Raw genomic sequence first — 19,712 nt, 5'->3', positions numbered from 1 at the left:
AAACGATATACCAAACAGCAACTTACTGAGATACAAATGTACTGAGTGAGAGACCTAGGGGCCATCCGATATATATATATACATAGTTTTGACCCTTCCACATGAGAAGGGAAGAAAAGCTTGCTGGATCAGACCAATGGCCCATCTCCTCCAGCATCCTCTTCTCACAGTGGCCAACCAGCAGAGCCAGATGAGGACCTTTGGAGGGCCTGAGCAATGAAAATATTATGGTGGTCCCATATGGAATTCAAAATGAAGGCAATACTAAGCTGTAACGTACAATTAAAATCCAACCGGCAGCGCAGTTCACTCTGCCTTAACATGGTAACAAGGGACTGGAAACCCTCCAGGCATCTCTATCTGGCCACTGCGATTTTTTCCTAGGTCTCATCATCTCCCTAGCCACACTCCTCACTTCACATCCCCCTTGAGAGGTCTTCCCTGGCTGGAATGCATCACTGAACTCTGATCATTCTTCTTCCTTGCTTGGATGGAAGATAGAGATGTGTGGATGCGTTCAGAAATGGCCTACCTTACAAAGGCAGAATGCACATCAGTTGCTCAACCCACATGTACCTCTCTCCATGCCCACTGTTGGCATGTTACATCCAGAAGGACCTTTTGGGTTGCAAAAGGTTCTCCACCCCAACATACATTAACGTCTGTGATGGAGGTGAGGTGCATGCTTTTAATGCTCACTGTGAGGCACTTTGAGCAGGAGAAGTTGGGTAGAAATATTTCAAGCCAACAAATAAATGTATCTGCTTTCATTTCTAGGAATCCTGAGGAGAGAGCTAAACCTTGAAGAGTGTTGCTAGCGACTCACCGTCGCTAAATATGAATACGGCACCCCCCATTCTTCCCAAGGCAAAAACAGGGCCTGTGATTCAGCAGGCATAGTGAGCAACAAAATAGAGGCTGTGTCTGTATTCATACATCAGTTGATTCCATTCTTCTGGCGTTTCCCTAACTGTTAATTTCTGCATTATATCTGAGCTTCCACACAACTTAAAAGCCAGTTCCAGAAACACACTGGAATGCAGTGCAAGTTTAGCGCTCATTTCCATGTTATTTGCAAATGGATTTCCCCCCCCCCCTGGAAGCAAAAAACATGGAAATGAGCACTAAACTTGCTATTTTCCCAGAAGTGGCTTTTATGTTCTGCAAAAGCTCAAACATGATGCGGAAATTAACAGTTAGGAAAACATTGGGAAAACGGACTGAGCTGCTGCGTGAATGCAGCCTGCGTCCGGTACACAGGAACAACTCTTGCCACATACCTATGCATGGAAACCCTTAAGAACTTTTCTCCTCATTTAGGTCTTCTAATGAGGCCTTCCTCTTAGGGAAAACTAGACACGACTCCATTCATACAATTAGCAATTGTGTGAATGGCTTTTTTAAAAAGTAAATTGATTGATTGATTACTTGTTTAACAAAATTTACATACAGCTTACTCGGCAGATGACCTCTGAGTGGTTTACATAGGGTGATTTAAAACAGCCAATATAGTGCCTTTTAGACCTGGTGGACTAACTCTAGGGGGAAAAGGTGTCACCAGTCCCCACAAGATTCCCCAGCAGGTGTCAAGATGCTATCAGCGGCTTCCAGCTGGTTGCCCAGGAAAGTATAAAGACAAGGAAAAGTTTCTTACAGTCCTGTAATGTGTGTGGGTTGCTCGTGCGTAAGTTGCTGCCTCTCCAGGCTTTGTTGCCTTGCTAAACCTTTCAGTCTGCACAGCCCTTCACTTCATGGCTGCCTCAGTCGCTAGCAGAATCCGTCAGTGGGCGTTTCTTAAATCTTTTCCAACATAAAAGTTGTTTGACACCCAGTCTCCTCCTACTCTCTCTGCGCGGAAGTCTTCTGCGCAGCGTGGGCGTGGGTAGCGGAGGACCCGTGCTCTCCCCGCTGGTGTCCGGTGAAGAGTCCTGGAGCCCTCTCACCGATTCCCCCATCAGCCCCTCTATATCCTTGGTGTTGCGCTGATTTGCTTCCCCATCTGTGGAGCTGCCTCTCTCCCTGCTGGGCCCTTCTCCAGCATCATTTGAGAGCCTTCCCTCCGCCTCTAGCTCCGATGTCAGTTCCCTGACAAGTCCTTCTTTATTTCAGCCTCTTGGATAATGGCACTGTCTCGAGTGAATCTCCACCCCCATCTCTCCCACTTAATCATTTGTCATCATCATCACCTACTCTACGGGTGCCGCTAAGTGCCCTCGGTCTTTGAGCTCTTTGCTCTCCTACTTTTAAGGCTTGCCAGGTTCTGGGAGATGGTGGGTCTGGAATGCTTTCTAGTGGCAACTTGTCAGCCACCTGTTGTTCTGGCTCTTCCATGGTTTCCCAACTTTCCCCCTCATCTGACTGTGAGCTGTGACCTCCCTCAAACCCCTGTAGGGTCAGGATGGGGAGGCGGTCTCCACCATTCCTACTCTGCTCAGGCCCTGAAAGCAGGGGCTCACTGCCCAATATTAAGGGGCGGAGGGGGCCGAACAGCTGAGCTGAGTGCAGTGCAGCATCAAAGGCAGGCTTCTCCTGAGCATGAGAGGAGGCGCTGCAGCCATTGATGCTACATGGCACTGGGCAAGGCCTCCTTCCAATGATGTGCCTCCTCCTGATGACATGCATGCGCTGTGTGCTGCACACGTGATGCCATGGGTGCACATTGGGCGTGTGACATCTGCGCAAAATGTTGCCAGGCCCCCAACCTTTGACCCAAGGCAGCGCCTCTGCTCTACACATTATGGACTGCAATTCTCACAATTTCTGCCTATTGGCTATGCTGCCTGGTGCTCAGGGCTGTCTTACCCATAGGTGCTAGGGGTGTGGGGCACTCAGGGGTGCCAGGCTGAGAGTCCAGGGCCCAAGAGTTGAGTCTGGGGAAGAGCCGACCCATTGGTAGGAACGCCACGACGGGCTCTTCTGCTGTGGGCGGTTCTGCGCAGCAAGTTCGGGGGTGACAGAGCCAGCGAGACACTGAGGTGGCTGGCCAGCTCCGCCCTCCTGCGTGCCTGGGACTGGGCAACCTGGGGGGGGGGCACCAGGAGGATCTTTGCACCCCAGCGCCACATAAGACAGCCCTGCTGGTGCTGATGGGAGCTGGAGTCCAACAACACAGGGACTTCACTGTGTTGGATACCATGAATCTATTCACCTATAAATGCAAACATTAAAATGCAGGTTCAAGGAGGTCCGATCCAGAAAAGGACCTGGGAGGCAGATGAGGTTAAATTGGGATGGGTTTGGGCTCCTGTGCCTGCTGACTGGAAGCCTCTTGCCTAGTGGGAAATGCCATTGCTCAGAGATAGAACGTCTGCTTTGCAGGCGGAAGAAGGGCCTGGATCAATCCCTGGCTCCTCCACATACAACTGGGAATGTCCAATGTCTAAAATGCTGGAGACCCGCTGCTAGTGAGTGTTGACAATACTGGTCTAAATGATATGACTCAGTATAATGAATTCCTTAGTTCCTATGTGCAAAATGTGATCCAGATTCTGAGTGCAGTGGGGGCAAAGCCCATGCAATCCCCACCACCATGACATGGACATGACCCTGATCCATCAGAAGTGTGGTGGATGCCATTCTGCAAGACTAAATAGTGCGTGTGTGCGTGTGCTTAAAGCTGCTTCTGTCTCCTCCCTCCACAAACCCCTCACGTCCTTGCATTACGGCAATTAATTCACCAGAAGGTGCAGAGCACATTTCTAAGAGTATTAGCTTGGGTTACACAAAGAAACTCCTTTTGCTAATGAGTGACATTATACACGACACTAATGTGCTATTAAAGGTCATGGTTGCACATAATGACAAAATCAAAATGGAGCGAGGTGAGATTATTTTATACACTTCTCGTACTAACACCAGCTCCCAGCCAACAGTTTAAATCTATGGCTGGCTAAATTCGGTTTAGCGCTAATCAGCTGTTTCCTTTGACAGGAAATGTTGCTGCAGAAATAGGGACAATTTCCTAGTAGAATAATTCCAACCGTTTGATTATTTTAGTAATGATACCCAAGCTTATTAACATATAAAACCTTTGTATTTATGTTTTTATTGCACAGGCCCACAGAGTTAAGAGCTAGCAGCAATAATGCCATAGAAATGAATGCTGTTCATAGAGGTTTGCAGTTCATTACATGCAATGAATGTTCAACTTCACAAATCTCCTGGAAGGGGGCAGGACAAAGAAGCAGCAAATAAGCCATGTGGAACAACTGGCAAAAATGAGAGGAAAGGGTCAATTCATATCTCCTCTTGGATCAGGACCAATTTTTTGTGGGGAGATGGAACACAAGCTCTTGTGGTCTCTGAATTGTTCATTTTTCCACTGGAACATCTTAAATGGCTTCCTACAGCTGAAACCCAACGGTCATTTCCCTTACTTCACGGGACAAGCGTGTAAGAGCAGAGCATCTTTGTCCCTTCTCTCTTGCTTCTTCATGATTTCTCTCTCTCTCTCCCCTCCCACAACCCCACAACCAAGGATGGAAATAATAAAACCCGAAATAAAAACAAACGCAAGGCCGCCTTGCAACAAAGGTGTCATTTTCCTTATAGCCATTTGTTCTCATTTGACAAGAGACAACCCGCACACTGTGGGAAGTCACAGATATGTAACTTGGTTGCACATCAAGGTCTTTCTGGAGAAATTCTGCAACAGATGGTGCAACATGCCTGCTCGAAGATGAGGGTAAATCTTTAGACGGGCAAAAAACCAGAAGGAGAGGAATCTGATGAGAAAACGGCAACAGCCAAAAATAACCACCAGCAAAATAGATGAACATAAGAAGAGGCCTGCTGCATCAGATCAATGGTCCATCTAGGCCAATATCTGGTTCTCACAGTTGCCAACCAGATGCCTTTGGGAAACTCATAGGATCCAAGCAGAAGAGCACTCTTGCCTTCTGTGGTTTCTAGCAACTTGCATTCACAAGTGTTACTGCCACCTTCGTCTGATACTCCCAAATCAGTGTTTCATCCTTCTCTTCCCAGCTTAAAGAAAGCATAAAATGGCCATGGAAGGAATTCACTTGTTGCAGAGGGAATCTCTAGTAGAGATCAACTGCAGGGCCAAGGTCAGGGGATAGTGAATCCCATGAGCAAAATGCCAAGTTGGAATGATCAACTGTACTGCAGTGAATCAAGAGCCCCAAGTCCAAAGTCTGAGACCTGATGTACTTAGAGGATTACCTGCTCCCATACTCCAGGGTTGGAGAACCTGATCTCCTCAAAATGTTGTTGGTCTACAACTCCTATCATCCCTGATGGCTAGGGCTGGTTCAAGCTGGAGTCCTACAAGATATGGAGGGTCACAAGATCTTCATTACTTTAGAGTTTGAGCATCCTCCAGGTTGCCTCCATTGTCTAAAGTGAGACAGGTGGTGACTAGGGAGAGTTAGTTTAGTTATGGCACACAACCTATAGTCTTTGCGATGGAGTCTTGCCTGGCGCTCTCAATTAAGTCCTTTTGGCTCCAAGTGGGGTCCTATTTATTTCTCCAGGCTTTTAATCTGCAGTGGGAACTGTTTTGATGCTTTGTGGTTTTTATGATGTTATTTATTCTGGCTGTGCCACATTCAGACTGTCACTGTTTGGAGGTGGGATTCACTCGCATACTGTCAAATTCTGGTTGCACAATTAAAGTTGATTTGCACAATAAACCTGTTTTCCCCAAAGACTTGACTATTTGCAATATGGAAAGCGATGGGAAAGTGTGAAATAAGACTTGCTATGATGCAAAGTCATCTAACTCTCCACGGAACATCATCCTGGCTTGTTTTCATATTTTTAAATATTACTATTCATTATCATTTATTTTATTTTCTTAAATTTAATCCCCACCTTTCCTCCTAAATGAGCCCATATTATTGTTAGGATTTGTAAGATGCCCTGGAAATGCTCTCCATTAAACAGCACGAGGAAGATTATACCCAACCCGTCTTGCTAGAACGTTGGGATTTTGTTAATAGTAAAAGCTAAAATGAGTGAGCATGTCCAAACCCCTACAATGAAATAGATTATCTGATTTTGTACAAAACTTTGATCTAGCATTATTGCTTCCTTCCACCAGTGTATGCGGGAAAAGGAAATATGATGAAGAAATGTTCAGTTCCCCCACCCCCACCACATTCATAACTAAACAAGCCACTAACTCTTCTACCAGAAAGCTCTCCCTTTTATCTTTCACTTGGTGGAGAAACCCAATCTCAGAGTGCTGCAGTTTCTGAGAGCCAAGCAGCGGTAATCACAGAGCTGGGGGTTCATGCATTTTTTAAAAGCGCTATGCGCGACCCTGCTCCAGTAATTTTTGGAAGAATTTTACTAGGGAAATTCCATATGAAGAGATTCAAAAGCCTCTGACTCTTCGGTTTTTAAGAGGAGATGAATGTGCTAGTAAAGACTATGTGTTTAAAGAAGATTGGGGGAAAGTGAGTGCCATTCCTGCTACAAGCGACACAGAGCTGAAATACTTATTATCTCAAATAAGTCCTGGTGGCATTTGAGAAGTCTCAACATTTATTGCCATGCCAGCAATACGCATGGAAATGCAGTTGCTTTCTCTGCTTTCCCCTCTCTCTGTGTCCTCCCTCCCTCCACTTTTTATGTGCTCAAAGTCCTCTTTTATAAAATATTTAGTTCAAGCTCTCCAGAGGGCTGGATCGCCTTTGCTGTAGACTGGATGAAGCTTTACAAGGCTGCAGAGAAATATACCCAGCCGCAAGAGAGATCAGTGTAGTTGTATCCAAGAATGATGGGAAATGCTATCAGTATCTCAGCTGTTGGTAGGAACTATGGATGGGGCAGAAATTCAATTCAGTTCGCATTTAAAGACAAAATTCAGACTTTCCAAAACAAGTTGAAAACCGAAATGCAGCCATCCTTTGAAATTCACATTTCTCCAAATTTCCAAATAGAATTCTCCAGCCAAATAATGTGTAGAAAAATGCATATATTATTGAGAATGACATACAAAATACATTAGGGACAATTGCTTTGTAAAAATGCATATATCAGCGGAAATTTGCACTGATGAATTGCACTGATGAATTTTCTGGAGTACTACACACACACACACACACACACACACACACAAAATCTCAAACCAATGTGAAGAACTGAATTTAAAACAGCAGCAAGAATACTTACTGCAAAGTATTGGAAGACACAAGATTTACCCACTCTGGAAGAATGGCAGATGAAAGTGATGGACTATATGGAACTGGCGAAAATGACTGGCAGAATCTGAGACCAGGAAGAAGAGTCGGTGGAAGAAGATTGGAAGAAATTTAAAGACTATTTACAGAAATACTGCAAAATTAATGAATGTTAGAATGATGTCAGAATGAAGTTAAGTGGTTTTAGCAGTAATGTTATAAAGGTGTATGTAAAAATGGATTGTTAACAGGTGAAAATCCAAAGTTATAATATATTAAGTTAAAGGATTAAGACAAAAACAAAGAGGGAAAGGAATTGCTGAATTAACTAACAGAACAGGAATACAAAAAAGGGAGGTGTGAGGAGGTCAGGGAAGTAAGGAAATGAAATGTAAGGCATGGAAAGATTGATGTGTTTTTAAAGTTTTTTTTCTTTTTTCTGTATTTTGTATTTTTTTCCTTTTTATTTCTTTCCCCCCTCTTTTTATTTATGTAATCTTTTCTTTGAAACTTTAATAAATATCATTTTTTAAAAAAGAAAGAACTGAATTTAAGACTGAAAAAATGAGATCCTGAGAGAAATCAAAACTGACCGATTGGCCCATCCCTAGTTAGGAACCCAGGAAGATGACTTAATATTGAATCAGATGGATAGCTCAGTTGGTTAGAGTGTGGTGCTGATAACGCCAAGACTTAAGGTTCAATCCCCATATGGGACAACTGCATCTTTCTGCATTGCAGGGCTAGATGATCCTCAGGGTCCCTTTCAACTCTACAATTCTATGATTCTATGACCATAGGCTCATCTAGGTCATTATTGACCACATTCACTGGCAGGGGGTCTATAGGGTTTCAGACAGGGGAAATCCACAGCCCTACCTGGTAATTCCAGGGATTGAATGTGGGACCTTGTGCATGTAAAGCATGTTCTCTACCATTGGGCTTTCCACCCATCTCCAACCTTTGATCTTGGGTGATGACTATGGTCCTCTTCAGTGCCACCAAAGACATTCAGACTCTCAGATACAATTAAAGCGGTGGCACAAGAAACTCATCGGGTGTTTCCCCAATCATTTAATAAGGGGTAGTCATTCAGTTAATAGTTATGTGGTGATGTTGTTGTTGTTGTTGTTTAGTCGTTTAGTCGTGTCCGACTCTTCGTGACCCCATGGACCAGAGCACGCCAGGCACTTCTGTCCTCCACTGCCTCCCGCAGTTTGATCAAACTCATGCTGGTAGCTTCAAGAACACTGTCCAACCATCTCATCCTCTGTCGTCCCCTTCTCTTTGTGCCCTCCATCTTTCCCAACATCAGGGTCTTTTCCAGGGAGTCTTCTCTTCTCATGAGGTGGCCAAAGTATTGGAGCCTCAGCTTCACGATCTGTCCTTCCAGTGAGCGCTCAGGGCTGATTTCCTTCAGAATGGAGAGGTTTGATCTTCTTGCAGTCCATGGGACTCTCAAGAGTCTCCTCCAGCACCATAATTCAAAAGCATCAATTCTTCGGCGATCAGCCTTCTTTATGGTCCAGCTCTCACTTCCATACATCACTACTGGGAAAACCATGGCTTTTACTATACGGACCTTTGTTGGCAAGGTGATGTCTCTGCTTTTTAAGATGTTGTCTAGGTTTGCCATCGCCTTTCTCCCAAGGAGCAGGCGTCTTTTAATTTCGTGACTGCTGTCACCATCTGCACTGATCATGGAGCCCAAGAAAGTAAAATCTCTCACTGCCTCCATTTCTTCCCCTTCTATTTGCCAGGAGGTGATGGGCCCAGTGGCCATGATCTTCGTTTTTTTGATGTTGAGCTTCAGACCATATTTTGCGCTCTCCTCTTTCACCCTCATTAAAAGGTCCTTTAATTCCTCTTCACTTTCTGCCATCAAGGTTGTGTCATCTGCATATCTGAGGTTGTTGATATTTCTTCCGGCAATCTTATGTGGTGATAGTTTGCCATAAGGAGAACTTGAAAGATGGTCTATCTTAACACGCAAGGCATGTGTTGTGTTGTGTTGTGTTGTGTTGTGTTGTGTTGTGTTGGGAGCCCTATACCAGGTCAGACAATTGGTCCATGATCTGAACTGACTGGCAGATGCTCTCCAAGCATTTCAACCAAGGATCTCTGCCAGCTCTAGTTGGAGATGGAGAGTGTTGAGCCTGGGACCTTCTGCATGTGGAGCAGGTGCTCTACCACCCCATCAAAGTATAGATGACCATGAGATGTCCATCCTTCTTCGTCTGCTCTCTGTGCTGCAAGTCCTGTACCACATCCCCAGCTCACAGCCTTCCTCCTGTCATGAAGTAATCTGAAATATCTCCTTACTCCATAAGCTGCAGGATAGCATGACAAAGAAGACCAAGGATATCATCTGTTTGTCAGTGTCCTTCTTGAATTGTGGTGCCCAGAACTGGACACAGTACTCCAGGTGTGGTCTGACCAGAGCAGAATACAGTGGCACTATTACTTCCCTTGATCTAGATGCTATACTCCTATTGATGCAGCCCAAAATTGCATTGGCTTTTTTAGCTGCCGCGTCACACTGTTGGCTCATGTCAAGTTTGTGGTCAACCAAGACTCCTAGATCCTTTTCACATGTACTGCTCTCAAGCCAGGTGTCACCCATCTTGTATTTGTGCCTCTCATTTTTTTGCCCAAGTGCAATACTTTACATTTCTCCCTGTTAAAATTCATCTTGTTTGTTTTTGCCCAGTTCTCTAATCTGTCAAGGTCGTTTTGAAGTGTGATCCTGTCCTCTGGGGTGTTAGCCACCCCTCCCAGTTTGGTGTCATCTGCAAATTTCATCAGGATGCCCTTGAGTCCATCATCCAAGTCGTTGATAAAGATGTTGAATAAGACCGGGCCCAAGACAGAACCCTGTGGCACCCCACTAGTCACACTTCTCCAGGATGAAGAGGAACCATTGATGAGCACCCTTTGGGTTCGGTCAGTCAGCCAGTTACAAATCCACTGTGTGGTAGCATAGTCAAGACCGCATTTTACCAGCTTCTTTACAAGAATATCATGGGGCACCTTGTCAAATGCCTTGCTGAAATCAAGGTAGGCTACATCCACTGCGTTCCCTTCATCTACCAGGCTTGTAATTCTGTCAAAAAATGAGATCAGGTTAGTCTGACATGACTTATTTTTCAGAAATCCATGCTGACTATTGGTGATCACAGCATTCCTTTCTAGGTGCTCACAGACTGTTTGCTTAATGATCTGCTCCAGAATCTTCCCTGGTATTGATGTCAGACTGACTGGGCGGTAATTATTTGGGTCCTCTCTTTTCCCCTTTTTGAAAATAGGGACAACATTTGCCCTCCTCCAGTCTGCCGGGACATCGCCTGTTCTCCAGGAATTCTCAAAGATGACTGCCAGTGGTTCTGAGATCACATCTGCCAGTTCTTTTAATACTCTTGGATGCAGTTCATCTGGCCCTGGAGACTTGAATACATCTAAACTAGCCAAATATTCTTGTACTATCTCCTTAGTTATTCTGGGCTGTGTTTCCTTTGCTGAATCATTTGCTCCAAATTCTTCAGGTCGGGCATCGTTTTCTTTATCGGAGAAGACTGAGGCAAAGAAGGCATTGAGGAGTTCAGCCCTTTCTGTGTCCCCTGTTTGCATTTCACCATCTTCTCCTCTGAGTGACCCCACTGTTTCTTTGTTCTTCCTTTTGCTACGAACATACCCATAAAAGCCTTTTTTGTTGCTTTTAACCTCTCTAGCAAGCCTGAGTTCATTCTGTGCTTTAGCTTTTCTGACTTTGTGTCTACACGTGCTGGCTATTTGTTTGAATTCCTCTTTGGTGGCTTCCCCCCTTTTCCATTTTTTGTACACATCCTTTTTTAATCTAAATTCAGTTAAAAGTTCTTTAGATAGCCACCCTGGCTTCTTTACGCACCTTCCATGTTTCCGTCTCATTGGTATTGCCTGACGTTGTGCTTTTACTATCTCCCTCTTAACAAACTCCCAGCCATCATGAACTCCCTTTCCTTTTAGTATTGCTGTCCATGGGATCTCACCCAGCACTTCCCTAAGTTTTATGAAGTCGGCTTTCTTAAAGTCAAGAAATTGAGTCCTAGTATGCTTGGCTGCTCCTTTCCGCTGTATAGTAAACTTCAGAAGAGCATGATCACTCGTGCCTAATGATCCTTCCACATCTACCCCACTAACCAGGTCATCAACATTGGTTAGGACCAGATCTAAAATGGCTGTTCCTCTTGTTGCTTCTCCCACTTTCTGGACAATGAAGTTGTCTGCAAGGCCAGTGAGGAATCTGTTTGACCTTATGCTCTTGGCTGAGTTTGACGTCCAACAAATATCCGGGTAATTGAAGTCCCCCATTACTACTATCTCCCTTCCTTTTGCATGCTTGGCCATCTGTTCCAGGAAGGCATCATCTATGTCCTCCGTTTGGCTTGGGGATCTATAGTAAACTCCCACAATGAGGTCTCTGTTATTCTTCTCTCCCTTAATTTTGACCCAAATGCTCTCACTTTGGCTTTGAGGTTCTAAATCTTGGATCTCTTCACAGGTATACACATCCCTGACATATAACGCCACTCCTCCTCCTTTCTTGTCTGGTCTGTTTCTCTGAAATAGATTGTATCCCCCCATTATTACATTCCAATCGTGGGATTTATCCCACCAGGTTTCAGTGATGCCTATTATGTCATATTTAGTTTGCTGTACCAAGAGCTCAAGCTCATCTTGTTTATTTCCCATGCTTTGCGCATTAGTGTACAGACATTGAAGTCCATTAATCATTCCCCCGTGTCTCTTATTTAAGGATTTTTTCCTCCCACCACTAGGTCCGCGTGCTGTTTGCTCCATTTGGTCTATGACATTTGGATGATCATCTTCATTAATTGATAGACTCCTACCTTCAGGAGCACTATCTCCCTCCCCCACATTAGTCAGTTTAAAGCCCTCCTGATGAGGTTTCTGAGATTTTTTGGCAAAAACATTTCTCCCAACCGTTGTGAGGTGCAGCCCATCACTTGCCAGAAGTCCATCTTCAAGAAACTGCAGTCCATGATCTAAGAATCCAAACCGTTCCTGTTTACACCATTTGCGAAGCCAGCTGTTCACTTCCACTATTTTCCCCTCCCTCCCTGGGCCACGTCGTTCAACTGGGAGGACAGATGAGATGACAATTTGTGCATTTAGTTGCTTCAATTTCCTGCCGAGAGCCTCGTAGTCTCTTTTGATCTTCTGGAGGCTATCACATGACTTTCTCCAAATAATCCTGGGAATGGTAGTTTACCCCCCCCCCACACACAGAATTACAGTGTTGGGGCATGTGCAGAGTGCTCATTCGACGTGCCAGCAGAAGGTACCAATGGAACAGAAAAACACCAGACAGTTTGGGTAGGATCAGGTCCTTTACTGACAGTATAATGCAGTTCCATGGCTTATAGGATACATGTTGTTGTTGTTTAGTCGTTTAGTAGTGTCTGACTCTTTGTGACCCCATGGACCAGAGCACGCCAGGCACTCCTGTCTTCCACTGCCTCCTGCAGTTTGGTCAAACTCATGTTAGTAGCTTCGAGAACACTGTCCAACAATCTCGTCCTCTGTCGTCCCCTTGTGCCCTCCATCTTTCCCAACATCAGGGTCTTTTCCAGGGAGTCTTCTCTTCTCATGAAGTGGCCAAAGTATTGGAGCCTCAGCTTCACGATCTGTCCTTCCAGTGAGCACTCAGGGCTGATTTCCTTCAGAATGGATAGGTTTGATCTTTTTGCAGTCCATGGGACTCTCAAGAGTCTCCTCCAGCACCATAATTCAAAAGCACCAATTCTTCGGCGATCAGCCTTCTTTATGGTCCAGCTCTCACTTCCATACATCCCTACTGGGAAAACCATAGCTTTAACTATACAGACCTTTGTCGGCAAGGTGATGTCTCTGCTTTTTAAGATGCTGTCATATGATACACACAGTTGTAATATATAGTCCTTCCAGCAGCATACAGATTCCCACGGGAATCTGGTCAGTCACTGTGAGAACAGGATGCCAATGGCCCGATCCAACAGCCTTTGCTTATGTTAGTGTGATGAGAAACCCTGCCTTTATACACAGGGTATTTCTCCAGATGAGGAGAAGGTAGCTTAGTTTCACTCCAAAGAAAAGGCTCCCTATGTTTAAACAACTATTTAAATGAATAGCTTGAATTTCAGTTGATGGAAGTCAGGGTGGAGCCGGCCACTACAATGCCATTGTATATCTCTCTCTTTTTTAATTGAGGTCCATGGGCTTGGCAAGAAGGAAAGCTGTTGGAAATGTTGCATGTGGAGCTCTGAAATGTGTTTTGTTTGTCTGTTAAAGCACAGCAGTGGAAGGTCTGGGTTTGTTTGTTTTTAAAGAATACTGTGGATACAACCCAATTACCAGGGAGAAAAGGGGCCGATATGAAGTTGTAAACTTAAACAATAACAACAATAAGAATAAAAACCACTTGGCCACGTCTTGATTATTTTTAAGTCAGAAAGCTACAGACTTCAGCTCCCCTCACCCACAAGAGATTATAGAAGAAAGAGAATAATTTTTTACATCACATACAAAAAGTCCCTTAGACCCCCTTGTCTACAATTTGGCAACCTTAATTCCCTCTGGAAGAGCTCCTGTGGCTGTAGATTTTATCCGCTTTGGCCATAAAGACTTAAAAATAAATAAATAGATTTGCCTCATTTTATACAAGCAACTTGGAACCCCAAACACAGATAGAAGTGCAGAAAGCACAGTGTGACTCAGAAGCAGACTGGAATGTTTTTAAAATGCACAGACACAGATATGGTGCAAATCTCAGGGCATCTGCACACTCCTAGTATATTTCTGTATGCCTTCTGCAACAGCTCTAAAAATTCCCTTCCACCAAAATGTCTAATAACACTCCTCTGTCCCTCTTTCTCCTGGCTGTGCATTTTTCTTGCTAATCCATATATTGCTTGCCAGTGCCTGACATTTCCTCTTTAATCTTGAAACATTCCTTAACAAACTACTTTCTTCTCCTTTGCCCTTTACATGTTTCAGCAGCAACATTTGCTTTCAACCTCTTAATTTTTTTTTTTTACATTTGCATGTTTATTTCAATGCACCTTTGAATCTCCCATTGATGAAATATCATCTGAACATCCTGAACTACAAACTACCCACTTGCCTAACAATCCCTTCATTAGCTCAATGGAAATGACAACCTTTTGTCCAGCTTTGGCATTTTATGCTGTCATGCAAGGACGGAGCTTAAAGCAGGCTGCTGCGAAACCAGCTCCCTTTAATATATTTTTTTAAGAACTATAGTCCAATTATCACTATCTTCTTTGGGGATCCATTCAATTAAGCGCAGTCATAATGAGTGAATGGACACATGGCTCTGTCACCATATCTATAGCCTCATTAATGGGAGCCAGGTAATATAGCTTTAAATCCATCAGTAATTCATACGATGCTTCCCTCCTTCTTCTGCAGTTTGGGTGGCTTTTTCTATCTTTACTTATTGAAGACAAAGGCAATATTTCAAGGGGTTAAAGTGTGTTTTTCAACCATGGTATGGGCCTGACTTTATTCAGTTTTGCAAACGGCATGGCAGTATTTGAAACTGAATGCTGGTTCAGCCATGAGCCCCTAGCCCCTGTCCCACTATTGATAGGCAGACCGTTTATAGCAAAGGATGCTCCAGTGATGTTTCATCAATGGGAGGTAATTGCTGCAAGATGGCCTCTTGACAGCTGGGGATCTCTCTGTGAGTTTGAATGGGATACCCATCAGGGTTTAAAGAAGGTGGCATTTCTCCATCTGAAGGAAGGGAGAATGGGTTCGTGTTTCCATTTGGGAAAGAGAGATAGGAGGTAATGAAGAGCAGAGAGTTTTTTTTAAAAGGCAAGGAGGTTGGAAGAGAGAAAGCTTCTAGCTAGAGTTAACTAGTACTGGCGGTGTACTGATCACATTGCTCTCTGGGGCTCTACCACATGGGTAGGCAAACTAAGGCCTGGGAGCCGGATCCAGCCCAATCGCCTTCTAAATCCAGCCCGCGGATGGTCCGGGAATCAGCATGTTTTTACATGAGTAGAATGTGTCCTTTTATTTAAAATGCATCTCTGGGTTATTTGTGGGGCATAGGAATTTGTTCATCCCCCCCAAAAAATATAGTCCGGCCCCCCACAAGGTCTGAGGAACAGTGGACCAGCTCCCTGCTGAAAAAGTTTGCCAACTCCTGCTCTACCATGTAAGCATGCCTATTGATCAATGGTTGAACAGATGCTTTGCTTGCAGAAGGTCTCAGATTCAATTCCTGGAATCTCCAGTTAGAGCAGATAATGCAGACCACTGTATTAGGCTGTGACATCATTCATTCCTTTTTTGCACATAAAAATTCTATCCCACCTATTTCTCCAAAGCAAAGCGACTATTTCTCCAGCCAGTAGCAAAAGCAGAATAAAGAAAAGATAATGCCCAACTCACAGATATCACTTCAAATTAGTAAGCTAACAATGCCCAACATGTTCAACAAATTACATCAGCACAAAGATAACACAGAATGAGGTCTTCTTCAACCATCTGGGGCCTGATGGATCTCGCACAGCAAGGCATTCCAGAAGGTGGATACCACAACAGAAAATGTCCTGCCCCAAGTTGACACCAGCTTTGCCCCCTGAGGCCCAGGCAATCAGAGAAGGGTCCCAGGTGATGAATGAACCATATCGGGGAGACCATAAGTGGTAGTGAAATGCTCCTGTGTACAGTGGTACCTCGGGTTAAGTACTTAATTCGTTCCAGAGGTCCGTTCTTCAACTGAAACTGTTCTTAACCTGAGGTACCACTTTAGCTAATGGGCCTCGAGCTACTACTGTGCCACTGGAGCACAATTTCTGTTCTCATCCTGAAGCAAAGTTCTTAACCCGAGGTACTATTTCTGGGTTAGCGGAGTCTGTAACCTGAAGCATATGTAACCTGAAGCATATGTAACCCGAAGTACCACTGTACATATAGGTGCCTGTGCACATATAGGTGCCTTTTTCCTTTATTGTGCAAAGGAAACAGCCATGCTGTCCACTGGGAGCTCTCACCTCTTGGGGAAATGGAGAATATGTAACAGATTCTGCAGCTTCTAACCTGCAATTAATCAATCTGTTCAAAGCCATTGCCCAGAATAATGTTCTGCTGGAAAACAGGAAGGCAAATGTTGTCCCCGAGCCTTGCTAAACGAAGAGCAACACCTTCAGCTTTTCTTTGGCTGCTGTTCCAAGTAGTGACAGTAAGCCTCTTACTACCATAGGAAGCTGCCTTGTACTTGGTCAGGTCAAATCATTGGTCTATCTGGCTCAGCTCTGTCTACACGGACTGGCAGCAGCTTTCCAGGAGTTCAGGCAGGGGTCCCTTCCAGCCCTAACCTGGAGATGCCCAGGATTGTACCAGGGACCTTCTGTTTGCAAAGCAGATCTTCCACTGAGCTACGAACTTCTTTGTTCAATTGCCCTGTCTGGGGATGAAGCCAATGGAAGCAATTTTCTCAGGCTCTGTTCAGTCGCTAACACTCGCAGCCTCTTTAACATTCTCCACCTACCCAACTGACTTACCCAACGCGAGCTGATTCTGCTGCCTAAGGGTCAATTGTAGCTGACAAGTCTGCTTCAGGCGAGCCAGAGAGCTCCATGCCAGCTCCACCTGGCACCCCTCCTGTTTTCTCTTTCCAAATCTTTTTGACGGCCCATCAGGTCCCCCACTGCTGGCTGCTGACTGGCTGTCAATGTTTCCCTCAAGTTCTCTGAATTCACCAGTGGCCACCTTCCTTCTGCTCAGAGGCGGCGTTCAAGGATTTCCGCTCTGAGGCTTGGCGGGGATGTGTCAAAGCAGCCCGGAATCCTTAAAGCCTTTATGCAGCCTCTGAGCAGAAAAAGGCAGCCCGAGGTGTTTGAAAGAAACAGACAGAAACGCTGGTCCGGGGAGGGCGGGAGCGGAGAAAGGAAGAAGCAGGGAGGGTGGGAGAGCAAGAGTTTGGGCAGCTGCCTCTCCTTGGGAACTTGGAGGCTTTGAGGCAGCTTGCAAGGATGGGAAGAAAGGGGGGGTGCATTACGACTGGCGTCTCCCTGCACATTAGATTTTGGCACTTTAGATCCATGGCTTTCAAAGAAGGAGGCAGGACTCTGAAAGTTACTGCAGTCAGTGCCAGAAGAGGCAGAGTCTCCTCCTGATCTCTCTGACCCTTCACTTTCAAGCAGGAAAAGCATGTTTGGCACAGTCAGTACACGTCTGGAGGCTATAGCTCTATGCTGCAAAGGGGGGGGGGAGTTCATCACCATCATCAACACCACTATTTTGTCATCTTCACTATTTACGAAACTTGCTAGTCTCTAGCTGTGACTCACAACCCATTTAAAAACATAAGCACAACTAAAAATATATTACTCTGCGAACCACCCTTATTCTGTGAACCGCCTTGAGATCTTTTGATTGAGGGCAGGATATAAATTATAATAAAATAATAATACTATATAAACCTATTTATGCAAAAATACATGCGATTCATATGAAAATACACAAAGCAACCCTGCTTCCCTCAAGCAACAACATCATAAAGGTTTGGCAACACATTTATAGCAAACAACACCATCATAGTCGATCAAAAGCCTGGAGGAAAGGTACGTTTTCACCTGGCACAGAAAAGGTGTCAGGGAAGGTGCCTGGCAGAACTCACTGGGGAGAACATCCCATAAATCTGAAGCTGCAACTGAAAAGGCCCTTGAATCTGTCATCAGCCTCTGAAGCTCTCCCAAAGGAGAGACGCGGAGAAAGACTTTAGGTAAAGGGACCCCTAACCATTAGGTCCAGTCGTGACCGACTCTGGGGTTGCGGCGCTCATCTCGCTTTACTGGCTGAGGGAGCCAGCGTACAGCTTCCGGGTCATGTGGCCAGCATGACTAAGATGCTTCTGGTGAACCAGAGCAGCACACGGAAATGCCGTTTACCTTCCTGCCAGAGCGGTACCTATTTATCTACTTGCACTTTGACGTGCTTTCGAACTGCTAGGTTGGCAGGAGCAGGGACTGAGAAACGGGAGCTCACCCCATTGCGGGGATTCGAACCGCCAACCTTCTGATCAGGAAGCCCTAGGCTCTGTGGTTTAACCCACAGTGCCACCTGCATCCCACAAAGACTTTAGATTGAGATCTAATGGTCCATGCATATGGTGGAGATGCAGCACAGGGGAGGATGTGTTTAACCCACCCCCTACCAGCATCACATCCATATCTTGCTCACCCACATTAGAACTGGGGTTTTGGATACACATTTGTCATATCAAAAGCGGAAAGTGACTTGGAGGCGAGCTGTAGGAGGGAAAGCAGTGCATGGGAGGAAGGGTTAAGAGACATTCTCCCGCCCACTGATTCTTCTCTTCCAATGTCCCCTCTGCTTCAACTCAGAGGTGCATCAGGGCTTCCCAGATGCATTCCAGCAGCTGAATATTTAGTTCAGATAAATTACCCTAACTTAAATAAACTTAAGTTAGGGTAAGAGGTGCCTGGGCTTATTGGAGCTGCTACTTGGGTACCAAGGCAAGCGTTGGAGGCAAAGGCCCCCACCCCAGTGATGAGAAGCCATCATGCATGCTCATTCTGCTTCTCATTGAACTCTTACCTCTCTGTCAAGCCCAGCAGCCACCGTGACGATGTCTCCAGTCTCGCTGTTAATGGTGAACATGTTCTGCGATGGGCTCTGTGGGGTTTGCGTCACGATCCGGTACCTCACCATCCCGTTGGCTGTAGTGACGTCGTCTGCATCGTTGGCCGTCACTGTCATCACGTAGGTTCCTTCACACAAGGTGGAAATGACAACAGAATCAATCACCATCTGAAATGGAGTATGCCTGTATGTGTTGATGAAAGGGTTTAACTGGAAGATTCCGTAGAAGCTAAAGAAGATCAGGAAGAGCTCTCTAAGCATCTTGATTGGTTGATTAACTGATGTTAACTGTTGGTTAACTGTTGTTGTTCTCTGCTAGCCAACACGCGAATGTTTAACCTTAAATCACATGGGAGGATATTGAATTGCAAATTGCCATCTTGGTCTTTGAAGCACAATATACATCAGGAGGCTTAGTTTGGTCAGAATCAAGTATACACTTCTGGAGTTAACACTAAATACCGTATTTTTTGCTCTATAAGACTCACTTTTTCCCTCCTAAAAAGTAAGGGGAAATGTGTGTGTGTCTTATGGAGCGAATGCAGGCTGCGCAGCTATCCCAGAAGCCAGAACAGCAAGAGGGATTGCTGCTTTCGCTGCGCAGCAATCCCTCTTGCTGTTCTGGCTTCTGGGATTCAGAATACTTTTTTTCTTGTTTTCCTCCTCCAAAAACTAGGTGCGTCTTATGGTCTGGTGCGTCTTATAGAGCGAAAAATACGGTACATTACTTCTGGTAAATGAGGCACTGTAGCTGCTAGAGGGCTATAAAATTTGGGTCCTGGGCTTTACCAAAAAAGACAAGAGGACACACAGAGAAAACTTCTGCCATTGTTATTGCTCATGAAAGTAATCCCCTTCCAGGGAGCCATGAAAAAGCAAACAAAT

The 19,712-nt window shown here is 45.0% G+C and overlaps 1 protein-coding gene across 8 annotated transcripts in view; it reads right to left on the bottom strand.

Annotated features, from left to right (window-relative positions):
• Nucleotides 1-19,712, bottom strand: part of CDH4 (cadherin 4) — an 819,766-nt gene that overhangs the window by 131,313 nt on the left and 668,741 nt on the right. For all 8 annotated transcript variants that reach the window (XM_082225899.1, XM_082225900.1, XM_082225902.1 and 5 more), the window contains one exon: nt 18,783-18,955. In XM_082225899.1, the coding sequence (XP_082082025.1) occupies nt 18,783-18,955 (173 nt within the window). The remainder of the gene's footprint in view (nt 1-18,782; nt 18,956-19,712) is intronic.

The sequence above is a fragment of the Podarcis vaucheri genome (assembly GCF_965113315.1).
Source record: "Podarcis vaucheri genome assembly, chromosome: 6".
Taxonomy (NCBI): Eukaryota; Metazoa; Chordata; class Lepidosauria; order Squamata; family Lacertidae; genus Podarcis; species Podarcis vaucheri.
This window is presented reverse-complemented; position numbering and strand designations above follow the sequence as displayed.